Genomic DNA, 23,670 nt, shown 5'->3' with positions numbered 1-23,670 from the left:
GAAGTTATAAAAGGGCCAAGATAACAGAAGTGTTAATATTCCCCAAGGGAGCGTAGTATGAGAGAAAGGGAGAGAGAGCATATTATGAGCTCAGTTGTGGTGTCATCTCAGGTTACTTTCAAGAGTCACCTGCAAAGTAGAGTTGCAGGGAAGGAAGAGATTTACACAATGGCATAGATCAAGGGGGACATGACTCACTGGGGGCCATTATTGTAAACATGTAACACATTATTCTTGTTAGTTTTGAGAACTTCTAATTTTCCTAGGCACAGAAGCAGACTCACAGATGCAGTTTAAGTGGATGGGATGACTGATTTCTGTTTGCTTACAAAAATGGGGTGTTACTATATACGTGCACAAAATCCAAGTACAATTGGAAATGTGAAAGGAAAATAAAACTTGGGATCCCAATTCATTATGCCTAAAGAAAAAATTAGGGTAAAAGCTGAGTCATGCAAGAAACTGCCTCTCCTTTTGTTCTTAAGCAGACAGCTACAAATAAAATGTTAAATATCTCCACAGGTAGCTACTTTATGTTCACCTTATCTGAAGTGCACAGCAAGCAGACACTTGTCTTCCTTCAACATGAGGAAACTGGAAAGATTAGTAGGGAGTCAGTGTGAATTAAGTCATTAACCATGGCTTAATTTGCCATGACAATAAGGCAAAACAAAATGTTTAGGATACACAATGAATATAAAACAGCCATGCTTTGTTTTAGAGATTGGAGAAGTAAGCTACTATGACTTTTCTTGGTAAGTCAGCAAAAATGAACTAGAAGTAACATCTAAGGAATATAAATTCATTGCTACTGAGAACAAAAGTAAGTTATTATAAAAGGTGAGGCTTTCTCATTAAGTGATTTTGGTCAGATAAAACTGATCACAAAAGCCTAGGGCAGAAAGAAGGCAGGTTCAGACAAGTGTTCTTACAACAAGGCCACTTACAAAATTGTCACATAAGTCCCATCTCTTGATGAAAACTGACAGATGCAGAAAATCTGATGAAAAATAATAGACTTCTGGTAATTTTCCTCAAAAATACACAGTGAGTTACTTAACTAGAACTTGAGTTAAATTTCCTGATTCACAGTTAGGTACAAACAGACTACAATGCATTCAAACTTAGTTGACTTGTTCAACAGAGCTGACTTGTTCACTGCTGTATCCCCAGTGCCTAGCACAGGGAACAAGATAAAAAATATTGTTAGAATGAGTTAAAGAATAAAATTTAGGTAAGATTTTGCTTTTAGTTACAATTGTCACTGAGATCTAGGTTACAATCTTAGCTTCATCAATTATTACTTAACTTCTATGAACTTGTTCTTGCTTCTGAAAAATCAAAATAAAATTTACCATTAGAGACCAGGCACCTTGAGTTTATGAATGTGAGCAAGAGGGTGGTGACAGTAAGGGCAGGAAAGAGTAATACAGATAACCAAAACAAAACTTATAAGTGAATACATAAAAATAAGTTGTAATGAATGAAAAAACAATAAGAAAAACAAGGTGTTACAGTAAACAGATTTCTATTATGAAAATAAACACGCAGTAGTAAGCATAGCGTATGACATAACATGTGCTCAATAACTATTAAATTTCATTCCTACCATTGTCAGAGGTATTTGAACCAGAACAACTCCATCTTGAATAGGGGCTGGGTAAAATAAAGGTGAGAACTACTGGGCTGCATTCTCAGGATATCAGTCATTCTAAGTCACAGGATGAGATAGGAGGTCGGCACAAGGTATAGGTCATAAAAACTTTGCTGATAAAACAGCATGCAGTAAAGAAGCCAGCCAAATCCCATCAAAACCAAGATGGCGAGAAAGGTGAGACGTCTGGTAGTTCTCACTGCTCATTATACACTAATTATAATGCATTAGCATCCTAAAAGACACTCCCACCAGCGCTATGACAGTTTACAGATGCCATGGCAATGTGAAGAAGTTACTCTATATGGTCTAAAAAGGGGAGGAACACTCAGATCTAGGAATTGCCTACCCTCTTCCCAGAAAACTCATGAATAACCCACCCCTTGTTTATCATATAATCAAGAAATAACTATAAGAATCCTTAGTCTAGCACCTCCAATGGGGGTGTGTGCACCTCCAGTTCTTTCTTGACAAGATACAAGAGCCCTCTCCTGGGGTCTGGATCAGAACCCCTTTCCAGAAACACCATCTCATGTTAAATTATGAATTAAGAACACTGAACATGAAGAATATTTAATTCAAATTAATTGAGTAAACACGTACAAAATTAAAATATAACATTTAATAAAAACAGCAAGATTGAGGCACAAGCACTTCACAAATACTGGTTTCCCAGAATGTCTGAGGAGGTGTATAGAAGTTAAGAATATGTCCTCCAGCCAGAGAGATCTGTGTTCAATCACACTATTTAAGTTAGAGTACTTAGCTTCTCCAAACCTCAGTTTCTTAACTTAGATGGAAAATGAGGACAACGTAAGCACCTATTTCACTGGATTGTAAGGAAGAATAAACAAGATAATGAATAGTATTTGGCATAAAATCTTTCAGAAAAGTAGTAAAATTGTCATTCCTATAAATCTAACTAATGTCTTTAAAATTTATCTCACAAAACCAGTATATTTTTATTTTGTACTGAGCTATTTATTTTACCCAAATTGGGAGTTTAAAAAGAAATTCATTACTTATTTTCGAAAGGAAAATTTACCATCAAGTATAGTAAAAATTTTTTTAAAGCAGCGTTAAAAAAAAAAAAAGAAAGATGAGAAGCACTGGTACAGATAGTTGGAAATGTCATTTAGATTTAAATCTACAGCTTCTTAGGAAAGTTAGTTAGAGGTGTATCGCACTCCAGTATGGCTATGAGCAGATGAGCAAAACTTGCACAAGTAAGCGTGGTAAACACCAGAGAAGGCGCTTTCATGGAAGGACACCCTAGGTAACCAAGCAAGTGACAATAGTACAGGTGAGTCCTCGGGTACCTTCTCTCTCCACTCCCGGCAGTGGCCCGGACAAGCACTAACCTCTCCTCTCTAGAGCCTTCCCTTTATACTAGCTCCACAACCATCAAGTCCCACCATCTGCGAAGGGAATGGTGCTACAGGTAAGGCTGGCGGGGTCAGAGGATGCCGAGACCTCTTGTCAATTCTTCGCTCGCCCCCAAACGAGGATCACGGCTGCGCGGCTCTCACTCTACCAAGACAGATTCTGATACTAAACAAGGCTAAAACTTTTTGTTTTTTCCTTCTTACAGAAGGCACTACCTTGGACGCCGCCTGCAAACGCCTGAAGAGAAGGCAGGGTGTTTCCACTTTTTCAGAATGGGGCCAGGCCCTACGGCCCCAATAGCAGAAGCTTCTCTAACCCAGACTGCTGCCCTCAACTCCTCCTAATACGCTGACCCACAGCTCGACCTCACCTGGAAGCGGTTCCGCCAGGGGATGGCTTAGGAAAACCTCATGAAGAGCGGCCCAGCGAGTGACGCCACTAAAGCCACAGTCATGGTCTACCTCGTTCAGGCCACCAGCTCCTAGGCGCCTCAGCCACTGCGCCTCCCGCCTCTCGGTCCTTCCCCGCCGCCCCGGTACCGTCGCAGCCTTCCGCGTTGCACGCCGGGAGCGCCTTATCTCCTCTTCTCAGGGACTTCAGTTCCCAGCATGCACAAACCTCAGGCACATCTGCACTCTGGGATTTGGAGTCCTCGTTCCACGCCTTCTCATCATCCTGAACACCGAGTCCTGGGACTCCGGCGGAGAATCTAAACGTAAAGCATCACCCACGGTCGTGAATTGTAGGCTCTCTTTGCATCCGGGATCTTCTTCTGGCCCCGGCGGAGTTAGGGATGGTGTCGCTTAGCAGCCGCTGCCGCTTTGGCTTCCTTGGGGACCATTTGGCTGGACCCAGAGTCCGCGTGGAACCGCGATAGGGATCTGTCCAGCTTGGTGGTTGTGGTAGTGAGGGACCTCCGCTGGTTGCCAGGCTTGGTGTAGGTGGGTGGATCCCTGTAAGCAGGATCAGCGAGTCACTCCACGCTCAGGTTCTTTAGCCTCAGGGCCCGTGTGCCGCAGCGCAGCTACCCCGTCCCTTCCAGCCTCGGGTCCGTAATCCTGCCTTACTTCGGTTCCGGTTTCCGCCGCACAACTTCACTCATTCCAATTGTTAATTTCTGCTTCTTTTTTTTTTTTTTTTTTCCAGCCCCAATTCTGCTTCTCCAAATCAAGGATCATTGTCAGCCTTCCACAGACCCTCGCGCTTGCCAAGATTAGGGTGTTCGCGCGCGTTGTGGGTAGGCGGTGTGGAGGAAGGGACCCAGAAATCTTAGTCCTAACTTATATTAGTGTTAGCAAGGAAGCCGTCACATTTTATTTAGCCGGTACACTCTCTGACAGTTTGTGCCGACTGCTATTTTTGATCAAGGCTATTTTGCCCACTTGTCTGTTTTGTGGCTAAGGCATAGTTCTTTGCTAACATAAGAAAGTTATAATGAAATAATCTGCAAAAAATGTAGGCTATTAGAAAACCAATAATGCTGTGTACCTTGAAAATGCTAATATCCACCTGTTTTGTTACAGAGGTGGAGCACAGTGAAAGAATTCAAGATGCCACCTAATATAAACTGGAAAGAAATAATGAAAGTTGACCCAGATGACCTGCCCCGTCAAGAAGAACTGGCAGATAATTTATTGATTTCCTTATCCAAGGTGCTTACTTGGTCAATAATAATAGATATATACATTAACTTATGATTATTAATAAAATATGAATTTTTTTTTCAGAAACAACTATTAATTGTCACAATCTGGAAGAGTTCTTATATTTTGCTTAAAGGTTATAAAATATAAAACAGTTGCTTTTCTGTTTACTTAGGTGGAAGTAAATGAGCTAAAAAGTGAAAAGCAAGAAAATGTGATACACCTTTTCAGAATTACTCAGTCACTAATGAAGGTTTGTATGTAGTAGGTTTTAACGATAGGTTTGGCTATTAGAGGAACTATAAAAATCTGTTCTTATATAAAGTAATCTTTGTGAAAATACTTGGTAATATCTACATCACCCCTCAAAAGTGCAATATATTTAAATGTAGATTAAGTATTTTAGTGTGTAAAACATTGCTAGTTTCTACTTAAAGTTTCTAAAAGGGTATGTAGGGGAAATAGAATGAGTATGTTGAAAAATAACATAAGGAAATATATCCTGAGGTCCAAATGACAAATGCAGACAATGACTGCTATAGGGATTTGTTAAGAGGGGAAGTGATCTAAGAGGTGTCAGAAGACTTCACAGAGGATGAATACTGAGGAGTACTTTTAGGTAAGTGGAAGGTAATGCAGTGGTAAGATAGTAAGGGAATTCTAGAGCTGTTGGTTACCATAAATAAATATTGAGGATAGGAAATATGTTTATTCTTTACATTTGAGGAAATGCGGTGCAGCAAGTTTGTAGCAGGCTGTAGAGAAAACAAATCTTGGGTAGGTACTTTGAGATAGGTTCTTGAGGTCATTAAAGGTGTATTTTATGCTGTCAGCAATTGAGAAGGCAATGAAGGTTTTCGAACCACAGTTGATAGGTACAAAAATAGGCCTTAGGAAGGCAAAACTGAGTCTATTATATAGGACAAACTGAAGGAAATCGGAGCTTTGCAAACATCACATTATAGAGGAGTTTAAACCTGAAATTATGCATTAGAATAATAGCAATTGGAACAGAAAAAAAGTAGTGGAAAAACATTACAAAGAGATATGTTGCTTTACTGGATATAAGACTTGAGGACTTGAGGTAAAAGGGAGAATCAAAAATGTTTCATGCTATTAAAAATCTAGAAATTGTCGTCTTAAGTAAGAAAATTGCCTGGCATGGTGGCTCACGTCTATAATCCCAGCACTTTGGGAGGCCAAGGCAGGAGGATTGCCTGAGGCTGGGAGTTGGAGACCAGCCTGGATAATATAGTGAGACCTTGCCTCTACGAAAAAATTTGCTGAGCATGATGGCACACCAAGCATGATGGCATGCCGAGCATGATGGCACGCTGAGCATAATGGCATGCACCTGTAGTCCCAGCTACTCAGGAGACTGAGATGGGAAGATTGCTTGAGCCCAGGAGGCAGAGGTTGCAGTAAGCTGAGATTGTGCCACTGCACTCCAGCCTGGGTGACAAAGTGAGGCCCTATTTCAAAAGCGAAAAAAAAGGAGAGAAAAAATTATTTATTCATTCAACAAATATTTACTGAAAGTCTCCATGTGCCAGCCATTGCTGGCACTAATGAGCATAATAAAACAAAATTTTTATTTTCAGTGCTTACATTCCAGTTTAAAGGCATATTGAAATAAACTTTTTTTAAATGTTTAGATGAAAGCTCAAGAAGTAGAGCTGGCTTTGGAGGAAGTAGAAAAAGCTGGAGAAGAACAAGCAAAATTTGGTAAGCACCTTGGAAAAAGTTTATTATGTTATTAAATAATGAGTTCCATTTGTTCATTAAGCTGTAGAAAATTAAATTCTATAAACTGTATATATTCAATTTATTTTTAATATATAACATTTATTTAATAATACATATTTCTAGACTCCTGTTTTATGGATCTGCCGTATAATACTTTTTGTTACCTTATAATCATGATGGACTCTTTTAAAAGAATTAATTTTGTTATTAAAATTTATGTAAAAGTTTGTTCTGTGGTAACTAATCAATTAAAACATTTGTTTTTTTTTTTTTTTTAAATAGAAAATCAATTAAAAACTAAAGTAATGAAACTGGAAAATGAACTGGAGGTATGTCTTTTTGTGTTCCCTAGGATGTAATTGTCATTAATTTTATTTTGAATTGTTTTCAAATTTTAAAATTATTATTGGCTGGAAAAATGATAAGGATGATTGTAATCATGGTTATTTGTTTATTCAGTATATGTTCTACATGCCTATTATGTGCTATATATATATTGTACTAAGGATTGAGCATACGGTTGTGAACAAAATAAAAAGCAGTTAACTGCTGAATGGAGCTTACAGTCTTGGGAAATATACAGAAAGATTACTAGTAACTGAGGTGGAGGGTGGGTGGGCATTTGAGGAATAATTACCAAAGGGTGTTATAGAAGTAATTTTTGACAAAGCTGAGGGCTAAAATATGAATATATTGTTGAGGAACAAAATACATAGAGACTTCTGAGAAGGTAGGAATGTAATGCAAATGGATCAGCCTTTGAAAGGAGGAATACCCTTTTCCTTTGTTAGGAGAGGAGGAAGAATGGATGAGGGGAGGAAGAGTGAATGTGTATAGAAGCTTTTATGTTTGTAGGCATAATGCCTGGAAGTTGAGAGGGTGGTGATGACATCATCTGTTTAAAAGAGTGGGAAATGGTGTGGTCACATTTTAATGAAATTAGATAAAATTTGAAATCCATTGGAGAAAGGACTGGAGAGTTGGGGATCTGGAGGCAGACAGATTTGAGTTCTAGTCCTGATTCTTTTACTTGTTAACTCTCTGAACTTGGATTACCTATTGTTTTTTGATTATATATCCAGCTCCTGGGAAGATGCCAAGCACTTTGAATAAATACTTACTACATGAATTATGGAGTTGGATCAATTCTGTGTTAGTCTTTAGCTAGGCAGCTGCTATAGAATAGGAGGGTACAGTTGAAGATATTGGTAGGAAAGTGGTTGAAGCGACGATTGTGAAGTCTTAACTGAATGGATAAGAAAGTCAAGATTGGGGTTGGGTGGGCAGAAGGGTAGAGATAGAGAGGGAGAAGTCAAGGGATTAGAGTGTCCTGTGAGGTCAAAGGATAGGCATAGTGGGAATAATTGAAAGAATGTTCTGGCTGGACAAGGATCTGATGTAGGTGTGGGAGTAAGAAACTATAGTGAATTCAAGAAACAAGAAAAAAATAGATTAGAACAAAAGTTATGTGGAGATTGCTTAGGTGTACATTTGATAGACGTCTGCGGGCCACATGCTTAAATTCCCAATGCATTTTGCGGAGTTATTGGGAAGTTGATGGCTTGCTTCTACCATGAGTAAGTAAAGATGGAGAGCAGGACATCTTGTGAGAAAGCAGCTGAAGTTTTCATAGGATGATGGAGGAATGATAGGAATGATCACCTGAAGTTGCAGGGTTGGGTAAACCTAGAAGTACCAACACCTTCTCCTGACCCTAATGTATATGGGATCTGAAAGAATGAGCACCTTCCAATTGAAAGAGTTTCAAGAGCATTAGTATCTTGAAGGATCCAAATTGCAGCTAAGCCAAGATGGAAAGGAGGATTCAGTAAAGCATCTGAGGTTGTGAAATATTAATGTATCTTGGAAGAGAACTTAAGAGAGCACAATGGAGTACTTTTTGAAGGAGAGAAAGAGTAAGAACAGTTTGGTTAGTGCAGAGGAATAACAGAACTACATGGTGAAGAAATGAATGTGAGACACGTTAGATGACCAAATGATGTGATGTTCTGGGCCATGACCTAAATTAACAAGACTGTGAGGTAAAATTTATTTAATTTACAAATCTTAAAGGTAACCAAAACCTGAGCTGTTTAATATGGTAGCACTAGCACTAACCACTTGTAGCTATTTATATTTACATTGGTTAAAATTAAAATGAAAAATTTAGTTCTTCAGTTGCACCAGCCACACTTCAAATGCCCAAAGGTAGCTACATGTAGTGAGTGGCTACTGAACTGGACAGCACAGAGAGCATGCGCATTATGCTAGAAAGTCCTATGGGACAGCGCTGGTCTAAATAGTGCATGGTATGAGAGAAAGGGCAGGTTAAGGCACTCAGCTTCACTGACGGGGGCGGAGATTCTGTTGGTTTGTACTCCAGTTGCACTAGCCACACTTCAAATGCCCAAATGTAGCTACCTGTAGTGAGTGGCTACTGAACTGGACAGCACAGAGAGTGTGTCCATTATGCTAGAAAGTCCTATGGGACAGCACTCGTCTAAATAGTGCATGGTATGAGAGAAAGGGCAGGTTAAGGCACTCAGCTTCACTGACTGGGGCGGAGATTCTGATGGTTTGTACTCAGATTCCAGATCCCTAAGGCTCAGGAACTTTTGCAGTTTAGTCTGGTTACCTGTGGCCCAGTGGTTACAACAGAATGATTAACAGTCAGTTCTTTGCAGCTCTGGGTGGCTCAGGAAAAATTTAAGGAGTTATTAGCTGTGACCTAAAGCTTAAGTAAGTTAAAAAAAAAAAAAAAGTTCTTAAGCTAATAAGCTAATATGATTTTAAATATCTGCACTGAAGTATAAGGAATATTTAAAGTCAATATAATGATTTGCTTCTTGACTCATTTGAACCTCAAAATATAATGGGATTAATTTATACTTTGGGTTTATTACTTCAAGATGGCTCAGCAGTCTGCAGGTGGACGAGATACTCGGTTTTTACGTGATGAAATTCGTCAACTTGCAAAGCAATTAGAACAAAAAGATAGAGAATTGGAGGACATAGAAAAAGAGTTGGAGAAAGAGAAGAAAGTCAATGAGCAAGTAAAGCACCTTTTTTTTCCATGAATCTTCACTGTTCAAGTTACCTGGCTATTTATTATTGGTAACAATATCAATTTTTATATTGTATGTTATATTTGAAAAATGATGTTCCCTTATCTCTAAGGTTTTATATCACTGTTCATTTTGTCATCACCAATTTTAAAATATAATGTAACAGATACTTCTAGTGAGTATGACTTGAAGATTAATTATTTATATTCGGAGGTACATTTTTCTCAGTACATCAAACTTGTTACCTAAAATTAATGCTTTTTTCTGGAAGATTGGTATCAAGAAACCAACAGATTTTCATAAAGAAGTGATCTTTCTAGCGCCATAGTTTATTTTGGGTAAAAGTAATATTTGTTTGTTTCAGTGTATTTATATGATTAGTAGATTTGTAAATGAATCTTTTGATGATATATTCAATAATGGTTAATTAAATATCTTGTTTTTGGTTGTACCTTATTTTATGTGTGATATATATATATATACACAGTATATATAGTTTTTGAAAAGTTGTGTTCATGTCAGTAGTTTATAAATGACATCTTTAAAATAACATTTTTAATGCATAGTTTTTATTACTTCATGTTATTCCTTGTTATAAACTAGTAATTCTTGCAGTGTTCACTTGAATTTAGTTTTAGGAAAAAAGATTTTTTGCAGATCAACTTGTATTTCCTGGAAGAAAATTTCCTATTTTTACCTTAACTTCCTGTTTAATGTTTTATTTACTTAACATTTATTTGTTTTTTATTTCACCTGAGCTGTTAGTAAACTTAGTAAAATTTGGTGCCTACATGTGGTAGCTGTCCTGTCCCTTATACTCAGAAACATTTTCCATCTTTGTGTCCTTTAAGTCATTGTTGTGTTATATTCCATTTATTTTATTTTGTCCATTGTTCTCTCAGAAGTTGAGGGTCATACATTTTAAGAAAACAATGATATGCTATTTAAGATAATGTATCATAAATTGATTTGTAAGGAAAAGTATCCCCATTAATGTATCTATTTTACTCTAAAATTTTAAAGAATCATATATAAGTTAGCTATGGAAACAATGTGGTAGAGACAGTATGGATTGATGCCACTTAAATGTTAGGAACAAGCTCTTAGAGTATTATCTGTTTAATTAACTCTGCAAAACACAGCAGACCTGTGGATTTTTTAATAGTCATAAAGGATCTAGCTTATAATATTCACTGGTAGAATTGCTTAGGGGGATGTCTGTGGTTTTCTGGACTTTTGTTCCTCTATATAGACCTGTATCAGTTGACTTACCATCATTCATACCACATACCCTTAGCTAATCAGAACTACCTTGTCCATTTTTATCTTAGAGTATTATCTTTATTCATAGTCACACACAGAGAAAACTTCAATATGTGACCTGTGTTCCTTTTTGGCTGCTCAATTCCTTTAGATGAAATATGGGTATGGGTTGCTTTGGCAATTACTTCTTTGCCCTTAACTAGTCATTCAGTTTTGTTGGGTCTTTACAGCATACCAGAGACTGTGCTAGTTACTAGTGATATAGTGGGCAACTTTGTTCTGGTTCTCAAGAATATTCACAGTCAATAATAAGCATAACATAGTGATAATATGATAGGGAGATAGATAAGGTTATGTTCTGGCATACTCTGAAGAGGGATACCATAACCAGCCTTAAGGCACAGGATGTGATCTGTAAACTGAGATTTGAAATAGAGTTAGACTGGTAAGAGGAATGAGGATGTACATGGTGGTTAAGGAAAGAACATTCTGGGTAGAAGATACAGCATTTGCTAAGACCTAGAGGTAAGAGATGTTATGGAGTATTTAGGAAACTACAGTTATTCTTTTTGACTGAAATATAAGTGAAAATAGCTTTCATAGAGTTCTTACTATGTGCCAGGCACTTCATAAGCATTAATTCATTATTGCTTATTTGATACTTACCATGTGAGATAGTTGTCATTTCTACCATGATATAGATGAAGAAATGGAGACAGAGAAAGGGTAATTGCCAATGGTTGCACAGCTTATAAATGGTAAAGGTAGGATTTGAAAACAGTCTTAACTCAAGAGTTTGTGCTATCTTGCCTACCAAGTTTTAATTCTTATGATCCTCTAGAGAGATAAGCAAGGGCCAGTTCCTGATGAATTTGATTCTTTTCCTGAAAGAAGCCAATGAAGAGTTTTGAGCACAGGACATCATGATCAGATCTATATTACTGTACTTTATAGAGAGTGGATAGAAAAGGGCCAAGGCTAGTAAGGAGACATTTGTGTTAATTCAGGGAAGCACTAATGATGGCATTTGCCTGAGAAAGACAAGTGTGAGAGAAGTAGATGTAACTGGATGTGGTGAATGTAATTGGTTGTTGGAGGAGAGGGAGGATGGAAAGTCTGCCTAATTTTGTGGGCTGGGCCACTAACTAGGTAGATAGTGCCATTCATTAAGGAGGAACACAAGAGGAATTTGGAAAGCTTGAGATTATTTCAGTTTTGTAGATGTTGAGTTTGAGGTTCTTCTGGGCATATTCAAAAAGGGTTATTTGTGGATATGGAATTCACAAGAGACCCTGAGCAGATGATGAGGATTTATGAATCATGTGATTCATAAATCAAGTGATTATAAGGCACATCTCTGAGAAATGTCTAATAAAGCAATGAAACAGGAAGAGTGCTTCAAGGAAAAGCTCAGAAAAGGAGACACAGACTGTGACGTTTGAGAAGACAAGGGAAAAAGCATCTAGAGCATTAAATGCTTTAGCATTAAGTTCTTGACTTCTTGTAAAAATTTCCCAATTCAGAACACAGTGGGATTATTAACTTTCAATGAATAATAATAATGATAGGCAAACCTCTAAAATTTGTATTGTACTTTGTGTTTTATTGTAAACTTTCTTTAAATTTTTTATTTTGAAAAATGTCATAGCTTCATAAAGATTGTAAGAAATACACTGTTGGTGGTAATATAAATTAGTTCAACCATTGTGGAAGACTGTGGCAATTCCTCAAAGATCTAGAAGCAGAAATATCATTTGACCCAGCAATCCCATTACTGGGTATATACCCAAAAGAATATAAATCATTTTCTTATAAAGATACATGCACACATATGTTCACTGAAGCACTATTCACAATAAGAAAGGCGTGGAATCAATCCAAATGCTTATCAATGATAGACTGGATAGTGAAAATGTGGAACATATACATCATAGAATACTATGCAGCCATCAAAAAGGAATGAGAGGTCAGGCATGGTGACTCATGCCTGCAATCCCAGCACTTTGGGAGGCCAAGGCAGATCACTTGAGGTCAGGAGTTCAAGACCAGCCTGGCCAGTATGGTGAAACCCCGCCTCTACAAAAAAAAAAAAAAAAAAACAAACTTGGCATGGTACTACATGCCTGCAATCCCAGCTACTTGGGAGGCTGAGGCAGGAGAATGACTTGAAACCAGAATGCAGAGGTTGCAGTGAGCTGAGATTGCACCACTGGACTCTAGCCTTGGCAACAAAGCTAGACTTTGTCTCAAAGAAAAAAAAAAAAAAGGAACAAGATCATGTCCTTTGCAGGGACATAGATGGAGGTGGAAGGCATTATCCTCTGCAAACTAACACAGGAACAGAAGACCAAACATTGCATGTTCTCACTTATAAGTAGAAGCTGAACAACGAGAACACATGGACACATGGTGAGGAACAACACACACTGGGACCTGTCAAGGGGTGAGGAGGAGGGAGAACATGAGGAAGAATAGCTAATGGATGCTGGGCTTAATACCTAGGTGATGGGTTGATCTGTGCAGCAAACCACCATTGTACACATTTACCTATGTAACAAACCTGCACGTCTCACACATGTACCCCAGAACTTAAAATAAAAGTTGATGGGAAAAAAAAAAAGAAAAACAATAACCACCCACATACCCTTCATATGGATTCACCAGTTGTTAATGTTGTGCCAACTTTGCTTTATCTTTTTGTCAGTATTTTCACACACACATATTTCTCTGTTGTTTGTTCAATCACATTGTTTGCTGAATCGCTTAAGAGCTAATTGCAGATATGATACTTTGCACTTATATATTTCAACTTGTCTATTTGAAAAAGAAAGATGTTCTCCTACAATGAACACAATATAATTGTCATGCTCAGGAAATTTAATATTGATTCAACACCATTATCTAGTCCATAATGAGATTTCTTCTAATGGCCCAATAATATCCTTCAGTCTCCCCACCTCCAATATCCAAAGTTCCATCAAGGATAACATACTACATTTGGTTCTTTATTATAGACTTTTAAATATTGTTGTATACCATTGTGATTCTATCATTTCCTTGAATAAAGAGGAGAACCAGAAAAATGAAAGGTCATAAGAGGAATGAGGTTTGGAGAATAGGCGAAAAAAGGCATCATAATGTTTATAATAATGTTTGCCTGTTTGGAGAAACAAGAATCACAAATGAAATCAGTTATATGTAGATAAGAAAATCCTTTATAACTTTTTGCTATTCTATTCACTGATCATTTTGCTGAGAACTCTGTATGCATTTTGTTTAACTCTTATGTCAACTTATATTAGAAAACTCAGTTATAGAGATGTTAAGTAACTCATTCATGCTTTACTAGAAATGGGTTGATGAGGGACATAAACCTAGGCCAGTGTGATTTTAGATTGCTTCTTTTAACCATTGTGTTGTATTGCCTTTTATTTCTAAGTAATTTATGTTCACTGAGAGCAAATAATAGTCTGGTTATGACATAGAAAAGTGAAATATAAAGATGTTGGGCAGAAAATTATTAGGGGTTTTTTGGGGGGAGCAGATTAAGTTGTTTCTGTATTCTTTGGTTAAAGTTTGTGTGTGTGTTCTTTTTAATTCTTTAAAATGAAACTGTTTAATCTTTCTTAAATCCTTAAGTTTTGAAAATTTTGACCATTTATTTATGTGTTAGGTTGATATTAAATCCTTAATAGCTTTAACATTTTCTACTTTATTAGAGAGGATTTAAAATTTAAGTAGATAAGCTGAATACCTGGCTTTATATTAAATTACTGCTGATGGCCAGGCACAGTGGCTCACGTCTGAAATCCTAGCACTTTGGGAGGCTGAGGCGGGCGGATCACTTGAGGCCAGGAGTTCAAGACCAACCTGGCCAACACAGTGAAACCCCATCTCTACTAAAAATAAAAAAAAATTAACCAGTTATGGTGGTGCATGCCTGTAATTCCAGCTACTTGGGAGGCTGGGGTGGGAGAATTGCTTGAACCTGGAGGCAGAGGTTGCAGTGAGCCGAGATCTCACTACTGCACTCTAGCCTAGGCAACAAAGAGAGACTTTGTCTCAAAAAAAAAAAAAAAGAAAATTCTGAATTTTATCTTATTATTATTTTTTTACTATTTTAGTTGGCTCTTCGAAATGAGGAGGCAGAAAATGAAAACAGCAAATTAAGAAGAGAGGTTGGTAAAAAATTTTAGTAGTTGTGGTGGTTCAACAAAAGTACTTGTTAAAAAAGTTTACATAAATTTATATTGTAACCAGGACTGGAGTCTTCTAAGAAACTGATGTTTTCAAACTGATTTTATGGTATGACTTTGTCTCGGGGAAATAGAAAACAAAGCAAAATGTGAGGCCATTACGTATTACCTTCATCTCAGGTCTATGCGGGTGAATCTTGTTTTTTTTTTGTTTTGTTCTATAAGCTATTCTTTGCTCGTTTTCAAATTGAATAGATGACTGAATTTCTATTCTTATTTCTCTTACCCCAGATGCTTTAAAAATGTTTTTTTATTTGTGAAATCTTATAAATTCTGATTATCATTTGGTTCTACTGAGCCAAATAATGTTTGTACATTGTTTATTCTGATAGAAATTAAGTTTCTAACATAATTGAAATATTCTTTGTTTTGGTAGATAATTAGTATTCTTACTTTCTTTGGTCATTCAAAATAATATACATCGTTTTCCTAAATTTTTCTTGTTTTCTTTAGTTTCTGATTATTATTTTTAATTATGTATTGCCTTTCTCGTTTCTAATTACCGTTTTCCTGTCCTTTTCTGTAGAACAAACGTCTAAAGAAAAAGGTGAGGCTTTAAGGGTGGTGAAATCTTGGGAATTTAAAGATATGTTCTGAAAGCACTATTTAGAGGGTATAATTTTGTTATTCTGAATAGTTTCGTAATGGAATGTTGTGTTTGGTTACCTTCAGAATGAACAACTTTGTCAGGATATTATTGACTACCAGAAACAAATAGATTCACAAAAAGAAACACTTTTATCAAGAAGAGGGGAAGACAGTGACTACCGATCACAGTTGTCTAAAAAAAACTATGAGCTTGTCCAATATCTTGATGAAATTCAGGTAAAATGGCTAGAAGTCAGTTCAGAGCAATGATTCCTAAAAATTTTAATTTCATTATAATGTAAATATAATATTTAGCCCTACATGTAAATTCTTTGGTATAAATCTGTCACCATGAACTTGTAAAACATGAAATAAATTACATCTTTGAAGTAGCAACTTTTTAGCCATTCTTTTTATATTTGCCTATCTTGGTCATTAAGAACAATTGAGGTCCTTATGTACAATTTTCTTGATATTCAATTTGATTTAATTGGTCAGTGCCAATTAGTAAAGTTCTATAAAGAATTCTCTTTTTTTCTAGCAGACACTTATGGCTGCATTTAATTTTAATTTGGTTTAATTTTCAGTTTTTTAAAAATTATTTTTTAATTATAGTGTCTAACTTTTTTAGACTTTAACAGAAGCTAATGAGAAAATTGAAGTTCAGAATCAGGAAATGAGAAAAAATTTAGAAGAGTCTGTACAGGAAATGGAGAAGATGACCGATGAATATAATAGAATGAAAGCTATTGTACATCAGACAGATAATGTAATAGATCAGTTAAAGAAAGAAAACGATCATTATCGACTTCAAGTAAGAATTACTTTTAGAATAACTTATTTATTCAGACTTCATGTTATCTCATTACTGTTTATTTGACACTAGAAAGTACTTTTTCTAGGATGTGAATTTTTGTCTGTCTTTTTAATACTGTAATATGTTGTCATGTTGATATATTTGTCCATATGTGTTTCTCCAGTCCCCTCACAAACACTAATTCTTGCAATTTAGGATATATAAATGATGCTTGAATGAATGTGTAGATAGCAGTCATGTACAGCTCATAATTATGGGGTTTTCTATAAAAGACTCTTGAAAATCCTGTGGATCATAACATTTAATTTTATCTTAAAATAAATACATTATATATATATTAGAAACCAATACATTGTTCACTATGTGGATTAAAGTTGTTTAAAAGGTAGAATAATGTTTAAAAATAAAATTTTCTAGTAATGAAAGATAATTATGCAATTATAAGATGTAGAAACTATTAAATGTCACCTATAATTCCAGGATGACTTCAGTGATAAATATGCATATGTAATATCATGTATCTGTATGTATGTGTATATGTGTATATAATAAGTATGAATATGTATGTGTATGTAGATATATTTATATATATAATGTATGTGTAAATATGCACAGGTATAAATATATATTACATCAATTTGAAACAACTCTTGAAATAACTGTTGTCTTTTAGGTACAGGAGCTTACAGATCTTCTGAAAGCAAAGAATGAAGAAGATGATCCAATTATGGTAGCTGTCAATGCAAAAGTAGAAGAATGGAAGGTATTTTTTTAATTGACATAATAACTTTTTCTTTTTGTATTTTAGGTATAAATTTTAGTCTTATTTTTGTTTAATGCCTTATACTGGTTTACAACATTTTTATTAGGGTTTTTAAACATAAGTTTATTTTATTTATTGGTTAGAAAAGCTCTAAAACTGTCCTTTTTGATCTCTAGCTCATTTGCTATTGAATGACTTCTTTCACTTCAATGAGTTGAACTTTAAACTTTTTGATAGAAGTCTAACTCCAAAATATATTTGGCAACTAAAATATATAATTCTAAATGTAATTTTAATCTTTTCACTTAACTCATAGTTACTTTGTATACATTAGTTAAATAGTTGCAGGTTTAATTTAATTTTTCTAACTGAATATCAGGTTAATCAGTGGGAATAAGAATAAGCAAAGGAATCAGAATAACTTGGGAAGCCTTTTCTAAATACACTTTTCTTCCTCACCACCACTCTCCAACCTTAACCAAATTGTCAGTCCTTACCATATTAGAAGCTGGGATTGTGATATTTGTATATTTGAAAAACATCAGAGATTATTCTGAATGAATAATTCTAATTTTAAAAGCTATCACTTCTAGAGTCATTTGCTTTCTAGTAGGGTTCACATAAATCTTGTTGGCAGTTTGGAATTGGTTAGCATCTAGAAAGCTCAGATAACCTATATTTTAAACAAAAGCAGTAGCAATGGAAGTAAGGCCTATAGAATCAGTCAAGCCTCCATAAACTTTATATAAAGGGCCAGAGAGTGAATATTTTAGACCACCTGGTCTCTGCTATAACTAAACTCTGTTTATAGCATGAAAGCAATCATAGACAATATGTAAATGAGTGAGCAAGGTGGTTTTCCAGTAAAATTTTATTTACAAAAGCAGGTGGGAGGCCAGATTTGACCTGTGGGGCGTAGTCTACCAACCCCTAGAAAAAACAGTTGTCTTTACCAGATTTAATGTTGGCGGGGTAAATGGTAACATGTTATATGTATTCTGTACTGTGTTTGACTTAATATCTTTTCATAATTATTTTATATCAGTACATGTAGTATTGCTGTTCTTTTTAAAGGCTATGTAATTTTTCTTTATATACAGGTGTTTATTTGATAATTTGTGAAGTTTATGAAGTTTCCAATTTTGGGGTTAGAAACTGTTTTAATTAATATTCTTATATATGTTATTTTGCAAATGTACAAGTATATCTGTGGAATAAATTGCTGCAAGTGTAATTGTCATGTATGTTGCAAATACATTCTTCCAGTTTGTCACTTTTTTTTTTTTTTTTTTTTTTTGCTTTATGGCGTTTTTTGCTGTGAAATATTTCTTTTTATGCTTAGTTAAATTTGTTATTTTTAAATGACTTTTGACATTTGTCATAATGAGAAAGGCTTCTGAGTATAAACTTGTTTTCTCATCTTTTCTCCTAATATCTTGTTTTTTTTGAGACAGAGTCTCACTCAATTGCTCAGGCTGGAGTGCAATGGTACAATCTCAGCTCACTGCAAATGCCACCTCCTGGGTTCAGGTGGTTCTTGTGCCTCAGCCTCCTGAGTAGCTGGGATTACAGGCATGTGCCACCATGCGCGGCTAATTTTTGTAGTTTTAGTAGACATGGGGTCACACTGTGTTGGCCAGGCTGGTCTCGAATCCCTGGCCTCAAGTGATCCTCCTGCCTTGGCCTCCCAAAGTGCTGAAATTACAGGCCGTGACTCTGCCTGGCCTTTTTTTTACATTTAAATCTTTGAAACATATAATTCATTTTGATGTAAGGAGTATAATATGGATGCAACAGAGCTACTCTGTTGTCCAAACATCATTTATTATTTCATCTTTCTCCTGTTGAAATACAATTTCATTTTTATATATACTGCTTTTGAATTTGAATTTAATTTTGGAGTCTCTTTTATTAAATTGATTTATCTATTTTCCAGCTGTGTATACTTGTTTTAACTTTTGTATATTTTAATGTCTAAAAACATTATCATTTTTCCGCTTTTAGAATTCTTTATGAACATATTTAATGTAAATTATAGAACTGGCTTGTCCAGTTCTTAAAAAATATCTTGTGGATTTTTATTGGGTATGTGTTAAATTTATAAGTTATTTTATAGATTGATTTAGGATAAACCTTTTTATGATATTTAGTCCTCCTAGCTAAAGAACACAAGATAACTTTTCTTTCATTTATTCAAGATATTTTATGCGTCTTAGTTGCATTTTAATTCATACTTCATAAAGATCATTTGTATAAAACTTTTCACAGTTGTATGGAAGTACTTCTTGTTTATAAATGAGTTTTGAAAGGTTGAAATATTTTTAAAGATTGAATTATTAAGAAAATTCAGTGTATATATTAAAATCATTTTCTATTTGAATTTCAGGTCAGATATACAAAAGGGACAAAGATTATGCCAGTAGTTGCTCATACTTTCTCACTTCAAATAACTTTTATTTTCTGTATCATAAATCTATTAATGGTGTATATTATTTATGATAATGAAGAATGTTTTATTAACTTTCGTTTTGCATAACAGATTCTATTTTGTTTATTTCTAGCTTATTTTGTCTTCTAAAGATGATGAAATTATTGAGTATCAGCAAATGTTACATAACCTAAGGGAGAAACTTAAGAATGCTCAGCTAGATGCTGATAAAAGTAATGTTATGGCTCTACAGCAGGTAAAATCCTACCAGAATTTGGTTTATCAACCAGTTTTATTACAGTTGGAACTTTGAACGATGTCTTTTATTTATTATATCATCAGCGCCTAGTCTAGCAGCTTGTATTAGCAACTGTATAATAATGTCTTTTGAAATTTCTTATACCATCTGGTCCCAATAAAAAATTAGAATTAAGTTTATGGAGTCCAGATTAGAGTTAGAACTAGAGTTGTTTATTTTTCTATGTTTATGTGGATAGTACACATATTGTTTTGGTTAGAAATTAACAAGAAATGATTTAAAACTTTTAGAAATTTTAAAATAATTTAATACTCTGTTAAGGTTTATTTTACTGTATCTTAGTCCTAACATATCCTACACAATGTGAAATAAGCTAAAAGCATGGTTATAATTTGATTATGCTGCCTATTTTATTTTTAGTGAAAATAACTCATATAAAAGGAAGTCACACTTTTATTATTTGTGCTGTAGTTATAGTCCAAAAGTGAGAAGATGATTTAAAAAGTATATGCTGAGTAAGAGCAATTACAGGGGACAATATTTTTGAATAAAGTACTAAAGGGGAAAAAGCTAAGTAGAATAAAAGAGAAAGCACAGAGCAAAACAGAAACATACAGAATGGTAGAAAGATGAAATTGAATGGAGGATGAGGAAAGTAACGTAAGGAATTGTAAAAGCCACAAACATTAGGGAGTTCTGGAAATACTATTTTCCAGAGTGTTAGCCTTTATATCCATCTTTCAGTATTGGAGTAACAGCAGTGTACCTATCATGTGTATCATTGTGTATTACAGTTAAAGTGTACAAAATGGTAAAAGGCATACTTTAACCCACAAGAAAGTATGTTCTACAGTCTTGTTGAAAAAAATCAGACCTACTTTTTTCCTTACCTTTTTAGGTTAATATTCATGAAGGGATATATATTGTTTTAAAATATTTTATAGGGTATACAGGAACGAGACAGTCAAATTAAGATGCTCACAGAACAAGTAGAACAATATACAAAAGAAATGGAAAAGAATACTTTTATTATTGAAGATTTGAAAAATGAGCTTCAAAGAAACAAAGGTATTTTTATAAATATATAAAGCTATTTTATATATCATTTTGTTTTTAAAGTACTTTATATTTGTTAAAATAAAATGTCAAGTCAATATTGAGTTTTCTCCATTTGAATTTTATCATATTTTCAAAAAATTGTACGTGATATTATTTTTTATTATACTTATATTACTAGTGCTTACCTTTGTAAATGATGGATGTATTTTCTATTATTTTTCTCCTCTGGTGAAAATTACATTAACTTTTATTACCAGGTCACTGGTATGAGGGAAATGAAAAATTGTGATACAATTATTTTTATTTAATTTTTTATAATTAACAAAGAATGGAGGATAATAAAATTTTGACCAGTGTAGCAGCATTGCTGATAGTTTTCAGAGGTCATTTCACATTAATCTTACTCAAATTAATGTTTCATCATATTCTCCTTACCCTGAGCCATATTACCTAGTTTAACACATCAAATTCTATGAATATAAGTTCTCACAATATCTGTGTTATATTTCTATAGCACTACATACTATAGTTATGCCAGGGCTCACTAATGCAAACTGTTCATGGGAAATTCATAGACATGTTTTTTATAATTGCTAAATATATATACACACACACACATATATACACACACATATATATATGACATGAAGAAGAAATAGTGATTCAGCGCGCGTATGTGTGTATAAGTGTAGTGATGTGGTGTTTGCAGGTATGGTTGTAATTTTGAAAATGAAGCAAAAGCCTTGCTGAGGAGATAATTGAACCAATACTTAAAGGAAGTGAAGGAGTAAAACATACAGATGGCTCTAAGCAGTGAGAATAAGTTCAAAGGCACTAAAGTAGGAGTGTACAAAGCATGTTTGAGAACAACAAAGAAGTCTTTTTGGCTGGAGTAGAGTCAGCAATTGGGGCAGTGATAAGATCAGAGAGGTAAACTGAGGCCATATCATATGGGGCCTTATAGTTCATTGTGCAGGCTTGGCTTTTAAGTGAGAAGGGACAACGTGGAAAGTTTCTGAAGATAAGAATGATATAATTTGACTTAGACTGTGTTTGTAGTAGACTGTAGGAGTGGTAAATAAAAAGCAGGGAGACCTGTTAGAAGACGATTGCAATAATCTGGAGATGGTGGTTTGGGGCATGGTGGTAGCAGTGGAGTTATTGGATGTAGCAGTTCTGGATGTATTTTGAAAGTGATAAAAATGGAATTTGCTAACAGATCAGATGTAGGATGTGAGAGAGAGAGAACTCTTGGTCTGAACCAAAAGTTTTGGTCATGGTGGTGTTGTGGGAAGAGCAGGTTGAGAGATAATCAGGTGCTTAATTTTAGATATGTTAGGTTTGAGATGATTATTAGACATTCAAGTGAAGGTGTTAAGTAGGCGCTTGTATATAAAAGTCTAAGGTTTAGGACAGCAGTCTAGGCTAAAGATATGTTTGGTAACTGTCTCCATAAAAGTAATTGAAGTAATGAGGCTGGCTAAGATCACCAAGGAAGTAAATGTAGATTAAGAAGAAAAATCTAAAGAACTTCTACTTTAGCAGCTGGGGAGATAAAAAGGAGCAACCAAAGGAGACTGAAAAGGAAAGCCCAGAGAGCTCGGAGGAAAAGCAGGAGTTTGGAGAGCCCTGAAAACCACATGAGGAATGTAACCAAAGAAGAAGAAACAACTGCTTTCAGAGCTGTGTTCATTGATGCTGATAGGTCAAGATGATCACTAGAAGTTGACTATTGGACTTAGCAATGGTCATTTTTGGTTCAAGAGAAAATGGGTAGAGAGGAAATGTAATAAGGAAATACAGGAACTCTTTCCCAGGACTGTTTCTATAAAGAGAAGGGGAAAACAAGGTAGTAGCTTGAGGGGAAAGAGGGTTTAAGAAAACATTTTTCTCTTTAAGATGGAAGAAATAACTCATGATTTTAGGTTAATAGAAAAGCTCCGTTAAAGAAGAAACATTGATGAATCAATGAAGTGTAGAGAGAGAACTTCTGGAACAATAATATTTTAAGAATGCAATGGGATGAGATCCTAGTGTGCCAGTGAAGAGGTTGGCCTTAACTAGGAACATAGAGTTCATCCATAATTACAGAAAAGAAGGTAGAGTGTATAGATATAAATATAGGTGACTTGGTAGACATCCTGGTAATGGGAATTTGTTGAAGTTCTAAACTGGTTGCTGCTTTTTTCTCAGTGAACAAGGGAGCAAGGTTCTTAGCTGAAGGTGAGGATAGGAGAAGATGTTTCATAAGTTTGAGGAGAAAGAAGAGAAGCGAAAGTATAAAATGGTCATCTGAAAGACTGAAGATGTGGAGAATGTGGTATGACTGTTGAATAGCTTCAAGAGCCCACTATACATATATATATGTATTTATGTATTTCTATATATGTGTTTATTATATTTGTATCAGAAAACTTTGAAAGTAGTTTAAACTGCTTTAAAAGGATGACTAATAGTATGGATTGTGCATATTCTGGTTACTAGGAGAAAAAGTGGCAATTGATCTCTGCTGTCACATAAGGAAAAGAACTTATCTAATAACACTTTAGTCAGTCCATAGTTATATAATCCCTAAAGCTCACAGAAGGTGTGTGTACTAGACTGTACTCTGTATCTTGAACTTAACTTGTAAAACACAATGGCTAATGGTATTCTTCCTTCATAAATTAGGATTAGGTTTAGTTATCAGAAACAGAGAGCTGAAGAATAATGACAAAAGCAAGATAGACATTTATTTCTCATC

General features: G+C 35.0%; 2 protein-coding genes across 4 annotated transcripts in view; one reads left to right on the top strand and one right to left on the bottom strand.

Annotated features, from left to right (window-relative positions):
- TMTC3 (transmembrane O-mannosyltransferase targeting cadherins 3) overlaps positions 1 to 3,601 on the bottom strand; it is a 56,970-nt gene extending 53,369 nt beyond the window's left edge. The window contains exon 1 of the mRNA XM_050750035.1: positions 3,411 to 3,601. The gene's annotated coding sequence lies outside the window, so the exon portion shown is untranslated. The remainder of the gene's footprint in view (positions 1 to 3,410) is intronic.
- Positions 3,602 to 3,815: 214 nt separating this feature from the next.
- The window catches only part of CEP290 (centrosomal protein 290), a 95,499-nt gene continuing 75,644 nt past the window's right edge, over positions 3,816 to 23,670 (top strand). For 2 of the 3 annotated variants that reach the window (XM_050750033.1, XM_050750031.1), the window contains exons 1-13: positions 3,816 to 3,981; positions 4,564 to 4,692; positions 4,859 to 4,936; positions 6,339 to 6,408; positions 6,712 to 6,758; positions 9,339 to 9,482; positions 14,882 to 14,935; positions 15,540 to 15,560; positions 15,686 to 15,838; positions 16,233 to 16,415; positions 17,092 to 17,181; positions 19,743 to 19,865; positions 20,813 to 20,936. In XM_050750033.1, coding sequence (XP_050605990.1) covers positions 4,591 to 4,692; positions 4,859 to 4,936; positions 6,339 to 6,408; positions 6,712 to 6,758; positions 9,339 to 9,482; positions 14,882 to 14,935; positions 15,540 to 15,560; positions 15,686 to 15,838; positions 16,233 to 16,415; positions 17,092 to 17,181; positions 19,743 to 19,865; positions 20,813 to 20,936 — 1,189 coding nt within the window. In that variant the 5' untranslated portion in view covers positions 3,816 to 3,981; positions 4,564 to 4,590. The other variant, XM_050750032.1, reaches the window with a different exon arrangement.

This window comes from Macaca thibetana, chromosome 11 (assembly GCF_024542745.1).
Source record: "Macaca thibetana thibetana isolate TM-01 chromosome 11, ASM2454274v1, whole genome shotgun sequence".
Classification (NCBI taxonomy): Eukaryota; Metazoa; Chordata; class Mammalia; order Primates; family Cercopithecidae; genus Macaca; species Macaca thibetana.
The sequence above is the reverse complement of the archived record's forward strand: the minus strand, read 5'-3'. Positions and strand labels throughout refer to the sequence as shown.